Source organism: Typopeltis vanoorti, chromosome 22 (assembly GCF_054136105.1).
Source record: "Typopeltis vanoorti isolate ZY-2024b chromosome 22, IOZ_Tvanoo_1.0, whole genome shotgun sequence".
NCBI classification, from domain to species: domain Eukaryota; kingdom Metazoa; phylum Arthropoda; class Arachnida; order Uropygi; family Thelyphonidae; genus Typopeltis; species Typopeltis vanoorti.
Genome location: NC_143570.1, coordinates 26,139,967 through 26,154,135, shown reverse-complemented (window position 1 = coordinate 26,154,135; position 14,169 = coordinate 26,139,967). Strand labels below are relative to the sequence as shown.

At 35.6% G+C, this 14,169-nt stretch overlaps 1 protein-coding gene across 1 annotated transcript in view; it reads right to left on the bottom strand.

Moving 5' to 3' along the window:
- The window catches only part of nompB (intraflagellar transport protein 88-like protein nompB), a 277,618-nt gene that overhangs the window by 37,498 nt on the left and 225,951 nt on the right, over positions 1–14,169 (bottom strand). Inside the window, exon 21 of the mRNA XM_090412432.1 lies at positions 11,051–11,166. Within this exon, the coding sequence (XP_090268558.1) occupies positions 11,051–11,166 (116 nt within the window). The remainder of the gene's footprint in view (positions 1–11,050; positions 11,167–14,169) is intronic.

Below are 14,169 nucleotides of genomic sequence, written 5' to 3'. Positions count from 1 at the left end.
TTCTATATCACTTCACACCTCTCTTAATTAAAACCTAGTAAACACACATTATCACATTATATTCACACATCCTAAGGTTATCACTCTTTAAGTTACACTTGTCTACTTTCACAACTTATAATTTGCTACAGTCCTAAGTTTTATCTTTGTTAAGTCCTTAGATCTTGATTCACATATCATTCTTTTACACTATTTAACAATAAAATTTTACGGTACCATATTATAGTTATCTCCTGTGCTTGTTCCCTCTTTACTCGTCCTTTGACCCTGAAATTGATTTCTTTGTGCTGGGACTGGTACCTGGAATTCCTCGATTATATGCTGGCCTATTCGTTTCAGTTAGTTATGCCTTCCTTTCAATAGGATTCTTGGGGCAAAGTCCCTCTTTCACACGTGTTGCCCTTTTACCTAGATTCTGAGGCCTCTATGCAGACTGCCCTTTTCTTCCGTTTCCGTTTGCCGGGCATCAGGGCAGAGATTTCTTCTCACGCTCTCAAACCATCCCTCCACTCGCGACACACCAAAACCACCAGAAAAAAAGCTTCCTAACTCTTTTATATTTCCGACCCTATCGGCACCTTCCGTAATCCCCACCCCCACCCCGACAGCGCTCAATGCGATATCTCTTGGTAGAGGATTTCTACTTTTCTGCCTACTTATCATGTACTGTGTGCACACAATACGCTTGCAGCAACTTCCTTTAATCCTGTGCTCTTGGCCTTGGATTACGCTACAATTATTGTTAAAAATTGCGAGTCATTCATCTAAGCTTTGTCTGTCTAATTCCTAGAAATGGTATACTGCTTTAATCATACTATAACGTTCTTTTTCTCTAGAATTTTACCGTGAATATTTAACTAGCTTAAGTAATCTTTCTACATAATGGAATAACACTTCTTTCTTATGCATTTTCACAATTATTTTCCTTTTGTTTAATATATACAATTCTGCTCACATATATGTAGTTCACACTCTTAGATGCAAGCAAATTTTCTATTATAGGTTCTTTACATGTTAAATCATGAAAGAATAAATTCTCTTAGGAATTCTATCAATCACAATTTAACAAGACTCAGGAGTCACCTTGGAACAGCCATGGCTTGAGAAGCAAGGAAAGAATGCCAGTAGTGCATTGCAAGTGGTCAGAGATTGCTTGAGGGTAGAAGTATCAGACTGCATATCCAAAGTCAGGAAAATAAACCAAGTTGGAATTAAGTGGATGAGTAGAGATAGAAAGCAACAGCTGCAAAAAAAGAAAACATTGTGGAGGAAATATTAAAAAAAAGTGAGCAGCAAAGTGCAAGCAGGAAGGGTGACTAACATGGTAAGGAAGACCAAATCAAACTATGAGAGTGAATTAGTCAAACACGTCTAAGTAAACCCAAAAGAGTTTTTTTCATTATGTAGCAAGTAAGAGGAAAAATGACTATAGTAGAATGACTTTAATTAAAATTATGAATGTGAACACAGTGATGGGACTGGATGACATATCAGTCTGTGTACTATGTGAATGTGAAGAGAATTGGCATTGCATCTGACAAAGTTGTTCAATCTAAGTCTCAGCTCTGGCAGGGTTCCAAGGGAGTGGAAAGAGGGTAAGATAGTACCATTGCATAAAAGTAGCTTCAAGACAGAGGTAACAAACTACAGACCAATTAATATATCGGGAGTGATTGTTAAAGTATTGGATAAGTTGCTGAAAGGTAAAATACAACAGTGGGTGGATAGGGATGCGATACTCTATAGTAGGCAGCATGGCTTTGTAAAGGGTAGGTCCTGTCTTAGTAATTTATTCACATTTTATAATAAAGTGACAACAGAATTGGATAAAGTTAATGGTACACCATGATACCGTTCCACTTTGCCAAGGCATTTGACAGAATACCACATGGAAAACTATTACAAAAACTGGAGAGGATGGGAATGGATATGAGGCTAGTAGCATGAATAGGAGGATGGCTGATGAACACATACCAGAGAGTAGTATATGGTGGAGTGAAGTCTAGGAGAATGATATTGTCTAGTGGAGTACCTCAGGGTTAAGTACTAGGGACACTACTCTTTAATTTGTATATTAATGACATAGGGAAAGATTTAAGAGAGGATATTCAGTTGTTTGCTGATGATGAAAAACTGGGGAGAGCAATAGTTGATAAAGGTGATGCAGATATCCTGCAGGATGATTTAAATAAATTGGTATTGCCAATTTAATGGATAAGTTGCTGAATGTAAGGTGCGCTTTGGGTTGAAAAGGTAGCATATGGTGTATCATGTTGATGGTATTGGTTTGTAGGAAATTGATGAGGCTACAGACTTGGGGCTAACGGTGGACAAAGAGTTAGAGTTAATGACATATTACAAAAGTTGGTAGTATGAATTACTTGGATATTATAAAATATGCTACTGTAAAATCTCGTATAGAATAAAAATAGAAATATTTTTTTCTATGTCGATTTTACATTAAATTGCATAAAATACTTCTAATTAAAATAAGGTATAACTCACTTTACTGTATTAAATCTGGTTACAAATTGTTAGAATATTTACATAAGCACCACTAGAATTGTAACTAAAATTAAGCTCAGACAAACTTAGGCAAATAGACCCAAGGTTAGCGACAATTGCGAAGGTCACCAGATTATGAGTTTTCACGCCAAAACCCAACGATAGCATGGGTGACGGAAAAACCCTCCAGTAAATCTGGGGTACTTACCGTATTTTTCGAACCATAAGATGCACCTTTTTTACATAGAAAAATCAACTGAAAATTGGGGTGCGTCTTATGGTCCAAAGGTAACATTAAAATGCGAATCTTTACACTGTACCGAAGCTGTTAGCGAAGTTCAATTACTGGCGCAATATGTGAATAAAATTAGTAAGTACGCCACTGAAGGTAGGTACCTAAGTTATCTCGCTGCATGTGGGCGAATCGCCAATTGTCATTAGTGTATAAACACATGCTTCTGTACAGTTCATTTGAATCATTTTTTATAAGTCATTAAAATTTTTATCTTAAAATTAGAAAAAATTAGTGTAAAACAAAAACGACTTTCATATAATGTGAGTTATAAATTAAATGTGATAAATTATGCAAAACAATATGGAAACAGAGCAGCAGAAAGACATTTTGATCCACCACCAACAGAAAAAATGGTTTGTGAGTGGAGAAAACAAGAGGAACAATTAAAACTGCTATGTAAACACAAGAAAACATTCCGTTCGCACCTAGAAAAATGGCCAGAATTAGAAGTACAAATGAAAAATTGGGTAACAAATCATCGAAACATGAGAATATCTGTTTCTATGAAAATGATAATTTTTGAAGCGAAACGATGGGCAACTGCTAATGGAATTTTAGATTTTACCGGATCACCGTCTTGGTGCTTTAGATTTATGAAAAGACATGGGTTATGCATACATACAATATGTCATAATTCAATAGATTTGTCATATCAGCGAGAAGGAAATTTAACTTTGAGCTTAATCAAATTGCGAACATGGATGAAGTGCCTCTAACTTTTGATGTTCCTTCAAATCGGACAGTAGATTCAAAAGGCACCAAATCAATAGTGATCAAAACAACAGGTCACGAAAAAACTCACTACACTGTAGTTTTAGGTTGTTGTGCGGACGGAACAAAACTATCCCCCATGTTAATCTTCAAGAGAAAAACGTTACCGAGAGGTGAAATTCCTCATGGCATTATTATCCACGTTCAAGATAAAGGCTGGATGGACGAAACAGGAATGAAATTATGGATACAAAAGATATGGGCAAAACGTCCAGGTGCATTGTTTAAAAAGCCTGCGATGTTAGTATAGGATCAATTCAGAGCGCATAAAACAGAATCAACCCAGAAGCTTCTAAAAGAAATGAATACAGAATTAGCTGTATTCATTCCTGGCGGCCTTACAAGTCAATTACAATCCTTGGATAGATCTATTAATAAACCATTCAAAAATTTTATGCGGGAAGAGTGGAACAAATGGATGGCAAAGCCAAATCACAACGTTACAGCAACAGGGCGTATGAAACAGCCAACAATTTCAGAAGTATGTATCTGGGTGAAAAATTCATGGGAAGCTGTGAAAGAAGAGACGATTATAAAGTCATTTAAGAAATGTGGGATAAGTAATGTGATGGATGGTACCGAAGATGACGCAGTTTTTGAAGGGAGTGACAACAATAGTTCAGACGAAAGTAATATGAACGGCGACATTAACGAGACGAGTGATAGTACCGAGAGTGAAGATGAACTGAATATTGCTAATACAAATGATTGTAACAATAAATAAAAATTAAGCAAGAATTTGTAAATATCTTTATATAATAAAATATTTTTTTCTAAAAATCGTCTGAAAAATATGGTAATTTGAAGAAGGGCCAAGGTCAGGAGATTGATATAAAATACAGAGATTGAGAGGCCAAAGGGGATCTCGTTTCGAAGTTTTATTCGTGTGCCAAGTCTTTTCTGAGGACGCTGAGAGTTGCTTTCTGCAAGCAGCAGTTCAAACGAAGATGGGAAGTTTGACAGCAGCAGAGACGGTCCTTTTGAGAAGTCCTACCATATGATTCTTCGATGATCTACGTGTGTGCTGAATTATCGCTGCCGATCGGAAATTTTATTTTAGAAGAAGCGGAATGTGCCCATAAGCCTTATGGATCTAGGACTGTGTAACGAACTGGCAAAGATTGTAAGTAGAACGTTTTAAGTAATATCCTAGATTGTGAAGTTCAAGTGACTGATGTTGGTTTTAGTAATTATTAGCATAGAAGGCACTAGAGAGATTGGAAAGCCATACTTCAAGTTGAATGTGAATAGTAGAATATAGAGATCTAAAGATTTGCTATTAAAAAATTGAATGTGGTTTAAGTTTTGGCTTTTTCTGTTTATAACGTGAGTGAAGTTGAAGTATGTTAAATTCTATCCATATGTCTGAAAATTTATATGTATTTATAATGTCTTTGTCTTAAAGCTTGAGCAAAAATGCTTAAATGATCGTGTAGAGAACCAGACACGCAATATGTGCGGTTTGAATTTTGTAAATAATTTGTCTTAGAATGAATAAACATGTTTGTTTTGTTAATAGCTTGCCTGAGCTTGTTTTGCCAATGCACTGTCTCATAAAAATATCGAAACTGTGTGACCTTAAAATTAGAGAAACTGCCACGACTGACTATTTAAGATACTATTTTTAAAATTTTACTATTCTGAAGTGGTATAACTACTCCTGTGCCATAACTTTAATTCAGGATGGATCAGTCGAAAAAAATAAAAATAAATTTTCCCTGAATTATATCACATGGGAAATAGTTAACTGTATCCGTGAATTGCCTATTCTAGATTCTTTTATTAATGCTGTTAATAAAAGAATTGAATATTCTATTCTTTTATTAACAGCGCTAACAGGTAGTATAAAGGATTACAAGTGGGGACTAAATTAATCAACTTAAGATAGAAAAAAAGTAAAGAGAACTTAACAAAAAGATGTAAACGAGTAGAAGTAAAGTAGACATAAGGAACGAGAATAAGATAAGAAAATAAACTTTCAGAAAATTACAATTGCGCAGTCCGATGTATTAATAAATAATAACATAATAATATCGTAGAAAAAATAGATATTTACACTACCAAGTAAAGATAAGGAAGTTATTCTACCTCTTTATAAGGCCATGATTAGGCCACATCTCGACTACTGCACACAGATTTATTCACCTGAATTTCTTGGGGACCAGGAGGTGGTTGAAAAGATTCAGAGACGAGTGATGACCAAGATGGTGACAGGATTGTGGAATACACCCTATCTGGATAGGTTGAAGGTTTGTGAGTTACGAAGTTTAGTTGATAGGCAGAAAAGAGGGGACATGATAGAAACTTTCAAGATATTAAAGGAATTTTATAAAATTTATGCAAGTGAAAATTTTCAATATATGAGAAATAGAGAACTAGGGGACATCTCCATGGAAGTTATGTAAGAGTATGGTTAGTAGGAGTGTGCAGACCAGATTTTTTTTGCATGGAGAGTGGTGAGTGAGTGAATGGAATGGATTGCCAGAATTAGTTCCGAGTTTCCCTGATGATGAATGGATTCAAGGAGAAGTAGGATTTGTGTGTGATGGTTGATTTATGTCTCCAAACTCTACAGAGATTCTGTTAAATAATAATAACGTGGGTTTCCTCGTTTTGTGCCTCTTGTCATCCAGTCTACTAAAGGGCTGTAATTGTGCAATATATAGCCTCTTGAAGTCAAGTCATCCTCCACCTTACAGTGGTACAGCCTGTTTCCACAAATGGGGCTCTCACAAACCTGGCAAGGAGGAAATGCCAACTTATCCTCTAGGTGGTACATGTCTTTCATCAGCCAGTGAAATACCATCACTTTGCTTATTAGAGACCTGAAGTGACTGCAGCCATGTTTGGTCGCTAGCGCAAGGGTTCTGATTTCTGTCCCTCCCCCATGAAACGAGTGATATCCTCGAAGGCATGCCAATCTCATTACAGTGAGATTGGTATGCCTTCGTACCAATGTAGGAGCCTGGGCCCTCCTCCCCATTTGAGGGTACAGCAGTAAATGGTTCTACAGGCCGGCCACTGGTTAGTACACAGGACTAAACCAGGTAACAATGAACCTGAAGGCTTCCCGATCAGCTAGTGAAAAATTGTACAACCACGTATTTTGCCAGTTTGTGATTGGAGGGTGGCCAAATACTGTAGCTGCAGTGGGAACTGTCAAGGTCATGTCTGAACAGGAGACCAACTCTCCTCTGTAAGGGTGTTTGTGAGTCTGTCACCTCTCACTGCATGACCCACTTCCTTTTTATCTCTTCCACACCAAACACAATGAACCACAACCAAAAGAAATGTGTTTTTACTGCAGATCTCAAAAATTCTCCCACACAATATAGTCAAAAACACCACAAAAAACATCAAAACTCCAACCAAAAAAAAAAAAAATCATAAAAGGCAACAGAAATCTAACCAAACACCCTACCAACACTAAATTCTTACCAAAACAAAATTTTTTCCCACATCAACTTCACCAACATTTGCAGCCTAAACAGCAATATAAATGATGTCCACCACCTAGTCATCTAAACCAGCACTACTATTCCTTTCAGAACCCCAACTGGCAACCTGAACAGCCACTGTACACCTCAACTGCCCAAATTATACATTGCGTAGTTCTTTCCACCACAAGGGTGGCAACTTGTGCATTCATCAGAAATGACATACCATGCCAGAGGAGACTGCAAATCCTGGACTCACCACTATAAGATCTGCTTCAGCTCAAAATTTCTGTACCCGCTCAACCTGTCCTTTTCATATGCTCTCTATATCATTCGCCAAACTCTGACCTCTTCAACTTTCTCTCTCTAAATCTTGACTTTCTGCAATCTAAGTATATCAATAGTGAGGTCATGCTTCTTGGGAACTTCAATGTCAACAACTAATATTTGATATTGGCTCTCCTCCAGTTTCACTGATCAAGCAGGCAGTGATGCTGCAGTATTTGCCATCAGCAATGACCTACCTCAGATCATCAATCTTCCTACAAGATAACCCCCTCCAATTTGCCAACACATTTGACCTCTTCCTAACGAGCTCCCCTTCCAGGTATACCGTGGTTGTCAGTTCTCCTCTTGGAAACTCAGACCACAACCTCATATAAGTCTCTTTTGCTGCAGAACAATCTACACCCACCAGTTCACAGTCTCATGTTCTTTGGCACTACAAGAGTGCTAGCTGTGAGGACCTCCGTGATTTTTACTCCTCGTCGTTCCCATAGTCCAACTACTGCTTCATTTCTTCTGATCCAAACACCTGCTCAGACCGAATAACAGAAATCATCCTCACAGGATGCTTCTATTTCAGCCCCTATTCCAGTTCAAACTCTCAGCCACCATCCAAGCCTTGGCTCTCAAAAACATGTGCCAATGCTGTAAAAGAAAAAAAACCTCTGCTTACCACAACTGGCTCAAGATCAAAACTCCAGCTATCCTCTCTGCCTATACTGCAGTATTGGCAGAAAGGACAAATGACAGTTGCTCCTTCTGGTTTCTTGCAAAGGTCATTGGGTATAACTTTTGTTTCCAATACTCTCACATCTTGATGATCTGGGCAAAGTTCCCTCCAATCCACAAAGAATGGCTCCCTTCATGTCTTCCAACAAAAAGAAATCTGAAGAATTCTTAAGAATCTGAACACACACAAGGCATCTGTTCCTAATGGTATCCCACTTATGGTTAAAAAATTGTGCCCCAGAACTAACACCTATCCTGTATTGCCTCTTCAATTTATCTTATTCAACTGGCATCTACCCAACAACATGGAAACAGGTCCACATCCAGTCCATCCCAAAGAAAGAAGATAAAAGTAAACCATAAATTGCTCTCACTTCTGTTTTCTCAAAAATTATAAAGTAGGTTATCAATAACAAACTCTTGAACCATTTAGAGACCAACTATTCAGTTGGAACGTCTCTAATATTGAGTTGATATTGATATTGGGTTTAATACCACTTTCTTTCATAATGTGATCTATATAGATGATGAATAACAGTGGAGATAATGCACATCCTTGGTGCACACCTGACTTCACATCAAACTATCTTCCTGTACCTCCATCAATTCTAACTGCTGATTTACAACTCAGGAAGACCAATATCTAGGTCAATCTAGATCCAAAAAGTGCCTTAGAAGAAAGAATATAAGATCTGATAATGTTGAGATCTGACAGATAACAGATTAATTTGGAGGAAAATTGTTGATCAGAAGTTAGTAATGATGTAACCTTTTCATGTAGTACTATTACAATATCCTGTATACTCCGGAGGGTATGGCAGGAATTTGATGATATAGCTCAACAAGTTTCGTAAGTCACTGGATTACATCATCAGGGATACAAGACTTGCATAAAAAAAGACTAGAAAAACACACACGTGTGTGTGCATACACAGCATATGTTAACAATATCATAAAAGGATATCACAAAAGTTTTTTATTTTTTCTTTCAATATGATATTCATTTTTGTCCTGCTCAAAAAAAAAAGAGTTTGATCACTTTCCTATTTCAAATCCCCTGTCCTGTTCAAACATGAAAGATATCACATCTATTCTGGACATGAACAAATGCGAGCATATTTGTTACTATCATCAACATGGTCCATAAGCTTTTCCTTATTTCTTGTGTCTTCTCTTCACATGAATTTACATCTTTATGCTAGAACAGGTTGTTTGCAATGACTAGTCTGTGTTCTAAATGAAAATTTAGCAGGTACTTACTATTATAATTAGCTATGGCAATTTCTCTAAAATTTCCCCAAGTATTTCTATGTCTGCTATTCATTTCCACCTCTGCTGCTTAGATCACCAACAAGACCCAATTTTTTCTTTAGTCAGCAGTCATTGGAAATAACTTGAAAACCTCCTTACTTCTTCCTGTATAGAACCTTCTGTGAGACCTTAGACACAAATAAGTCTTAGTGACCAATTTTCCATATTACTCTACTTGAAATTGCTTGCCATTCAAGAAGTTTATCTTCATATTTAGTGTTGACTACTAAATCTACTCCTTCCTTTCCCTTATTATTTCTGAAATATAATATATTCTAGTAATTATTTATCAGTATCTCACCTGTTTTATTCTTCTTAGTTTCAATAAAACCAATTATGGCAACATGATCCTTTAATTTTTCCATGAATTCCACTTCTGTTCCAGTAATACTGTTGATGGTGCCTATTTTTAATTCTGTCAATGGCGAGTTCGTTTTAGTGGCTGACTTTTAACTGTTTGTCATGGTTCCCTGATGAAAGCAATCTGGGCATTGCTTAACTGGGTGACGTCCAAGCCAGTATGACATTTCATCATGTTTGTTTTGGGTTCAAGACAATACAAAATACAATTTGTTTTGGCAGCAAGGCTTATATGTGGGTTATTCATAATGATATTACTTAAGGAATTTGCAACATAGACTATATATTAATTAGAATAACTTTTAATCATTATTCTCAATATTTCATAAATCAAACTACCATCATCAGAGAACAATGAACCAACTGATATGAGCATGCAGGCACTAATATAAGGAAAGCATGACTGAAGCAGAACAACAAAGGCAAATCTAAAGTCCTAAACAGTATCCCCTAGTGGGTTGGGATGGATGTTCTTGACCGTTGGGCTGAAGTTCCAAGGACATGTGCTACACAAATTTGAGATGGCTTCATATAACCAAATTTGTTTAGGTTTGGATAATTCCTGAAGGCCAAGGCAGATTCTAGGAAAAGTCTTTCGGGTTTAAATTTGTACCTGTGGAGTAAGGTGGTCTTTTTCCCTTGTATCGCATGGTGGGTGTCCAAGGCATGACCAGCAAGGTCTGAGTGGCCTTAGTGGTGGAACCAGATGGTGGTACTGAAAGACAACATCCAGTTCCACCAATACAGCCACTCAAGGCTTGCTGACCATGCCTTTGACACCAACTATAACATACTATGGAAAAAAGCCGCCTTACTCCACAGGAACAAATTTTAATACAAAAGACTTTTCCCAGTCTAGAATTTTTCAAAGGCCATAAGTAGTAAGAATGTGGTTCATTTCTAGAAGCTGCATAGATAAAAGGAAATTTTACATGGAGAGTAATGCAAGATCTAACATGCTTGTCACTCTGGATTGCATTAAAATGCAGCACAAGAGTGGCAATAAGAGAACTGTCTTACAAAGTCTTTCAACTTCATGAAGATATACTGGTAATATTATTATATGATCTGGAATTTAAAGTTATATGCTGTGTTATATATTATTTCTGAGAGCAAACAATTTACATGGGAAGAAGTGGCTGAAATGGAAGAACCAAAGTTACTTTGATTAAGTAACTTTTTTTCTTTTCTTTCCTTTTGAATATCGTGTTTCTAATTGTTGATATCTATGCTTAACCAAACACAATTTAAAATACTGACATATATTTATTTTTTAACTGAAGGGAAAAATATCATGAAATTGAATAAGTAAATTGTCAAAACACCTTTTGATAACACAATCACATACTATACGTACTGTATTATGGATGCACGTTCAAAATATTTAATGGCTTTTTCAAACATCTGTGAGTCAATGTAGTATGCTCCAAGTTTCTGGATTATTTCAATATTAGATGGAAAATATCTGTAAGACTGAAATAAATAAATATAAGTACCAGTTAAATAAAAATTAAATGCTTTGCAATCTTCCCTGTAAAGTGGCAATAAAACTTTCAAGAAAAATATTTAGATCTTCATTAAATTTCTGGTATTGAAACCATATTTCTGAACATAAAACAGGTTTATTAAAATAAACAATATAACCCAAACAAGTTTCATAAATCATTGGACTTACATCATCAGGAATACAAAACATGTATAAAATTTAGAAAAAATTAATTACCCACATACCAGATGTTATCAGAACTTCAACAGTAATACAGCAGTACTTTGCAGTGCAGGTTTCACTTTAGTATTGGCTTATAATTTTTAACAATTTAAACATTTTTAACAGCAGAAGAGTACTGTACTGCATTACCCACATTCTGCTTCTACTAAAACAGTATACTAGTGATTTAGAATACCACACTAACAGCAGTAGGTTACTATGGTGTTAGTATTATTTCAGCTTTGGTGCAGGAAAGTTGTGGTTGCTCTATAATTTTTTTTTTTTTTATTAGACGAGTTTTCTTTTTATTTGCAATTATAAGAAGCTACAAAAGAATTCTCATTAAATGAGATTTTGATTTTTATTGGAAAAATAGACTATGCTTCTGATTTTCTTATGGGCACCGATCCTAACATTAAACAAAGCATTAAAGTTTGGCATGCATTGAAGAAGAAGAATCCTTCTTCTATATATTATAAGAAGAAGATTGCATCCATTGAGCTACAACAAAATATAAGCACAACTATTGATAAGACAGAAGAGCCACTGACAAAAACAACATATGTAATGAATATAGGATTCACAAAAGGGTGGATAATTTTAATGATGATCAGAAATTATTTATGTATATATTACTATGTAAAAAGTATACACACTGATCATCAGTGAATAAAAGAAAAAATTCTTAGAAAACCAAGCAAAATATAAATAAAACAGACATAAATACACATAACAAGCACAACAAATTGTACAAGATGATCTGTTATTCCATCAACTCACACAAATTCCTTCCATGTTCAGCCGAATCACCTGATTAACATTATTGGCTCATTATTAGCTCAATAACTATAGGGAGTTATTTACTGAGCTACCAAGCATATACAGCTGCTGTGTATTATTGGTTAGTTATTTCTGAAATATAAACAAATCTCTTATCCTTTCCTCATAAGTTTTTTTTTTTTTTTAAATTATGCTCATCATAAATGCAAACATGCATGATGTATAGAGTTTATAGGATCACATGTTATTCACTCTACCCACCAAGTTATAGGACACATGCATATCACAAATGTAAATGATTAATAATTCACTTACTAATAATGAAAGTGTTTCTATTCACACCTGTTCCATTTGCCATTGTCAAATCATTCATTAATGTTGATGTGCATATTTACACCTTTTAGTAATTCAAATATACCAACCAAACATTGCATTTTCCTTCATTATTGTTTTCTAATATATCCTAAAACAAATTCACCCCCCCCCCAAGTAGAATCTGTCACGATATGTAGCTCATTTACCAATAAGCCAAACATGAAATTGTGGTGGAGCATCTTGTTTTTTCTTGTCCTGAAAGGTCAGAATGATGGTGAGAGACTTCTGATCGCCTCAACATGAACGTGTTAAACGCTGTGGCCAAAATGATATGCATACCAAAAAACTGATCACTCATATATAGATTACTTGAAATATGTTCACCCACAGCTTAATTTCATCCTCTCTTGCATATCCTTTCATCTTTTAAAATTTGTATTACTTTTATTTTTTTTTATAAACATATTTACACAGAAAGACATGCAAATAAAAAGATGGAGTGGCCTGGTGGAATTGGCATTTGTATTAGTAATGTGAAATTATCTGAAGAAAGATTGTTGTGATTTTGATCAGCAAAACTTTTTTCCTCCATAGTGCAATTGGAAGAACAACAGAACATTGTGCCCTTCAGTTGGAAAAGACCTGAATTTGATTCTTGTTATGACAAGAGGAATCTTTACAGGATTTTTCAACTGAAGGTGAGCTAGCTGATCTCACACGGAGGTAACAAGGTTTTTTTCCTCTCCTAGAAACTTGGATTTTTCAACCTGCATATAGGTAAATTGGCCATGAAAACACAGACAATTTACATATAAGAAATATGTTGGTGGTGGGTGGCAGTAGACGTCATTGATGGTAGTGATGTCATTGTTGTGTAATTGGAGAAAAGTAGTAAGGAAGACAGTGATATAGTAGTAGAGTAGAGTGCCTGACCATGATGTATCCTTGGAAGTGTCACATAATAATAACTTGTTCAACATTGCTAAATTAGATAATCATTACACAAATTTGAATTAATCTAGCCTTCAACCATGATTATCGAATTCTTTATTAAGTTCATAAAGTTATAAATGCACTGCTTCTATAATCCAATACTGAAGGCTTTCATATATATTCTATATATTTGTTATAACTCTTCAAGATCTTTTTATTATGCTCATATAATGAGGTAATGGTGAAAGATATTTAAGGAAGTAAGAGAGGAATGTGAAAGACCAGGAGAGTTATAGGTGAAATTGAAGAAGTTGTGAACTGATAGGAACAGTTGAGAGTAGTGTGAGACCAGCAAGAGAGGAGAGGAGTGAGAAATGAGAAAATAAGTATATAAGATTGATGCAGTGGGGGGGAGTTGGGAGTAGAGAGAGTAAGGAGACTGGATGCTGGAAGCAATTGTGTGTATGTGTGTGTGTGTAAGGGATGGTCAGAAACAGAAGGAGTAGTAAAACCTGGGAAAAATTACAGCTAGATGATGAAAAATTAAAGGGCCAAGGTCAAGTGAAGAGAAATCATAGCTGAGAGCTAGCATAAGTAGGATTGGTTAAAGATTCAAAAATCAGTTACTGTGTATCAGAAGTATCAAAAATAAAGATTATGATAATGTTGAAATGCAATGATGAGTTGATATGACTGAAGAAATTGATATAAGTGAAATACAAGTTGGGTCAGCATGATAT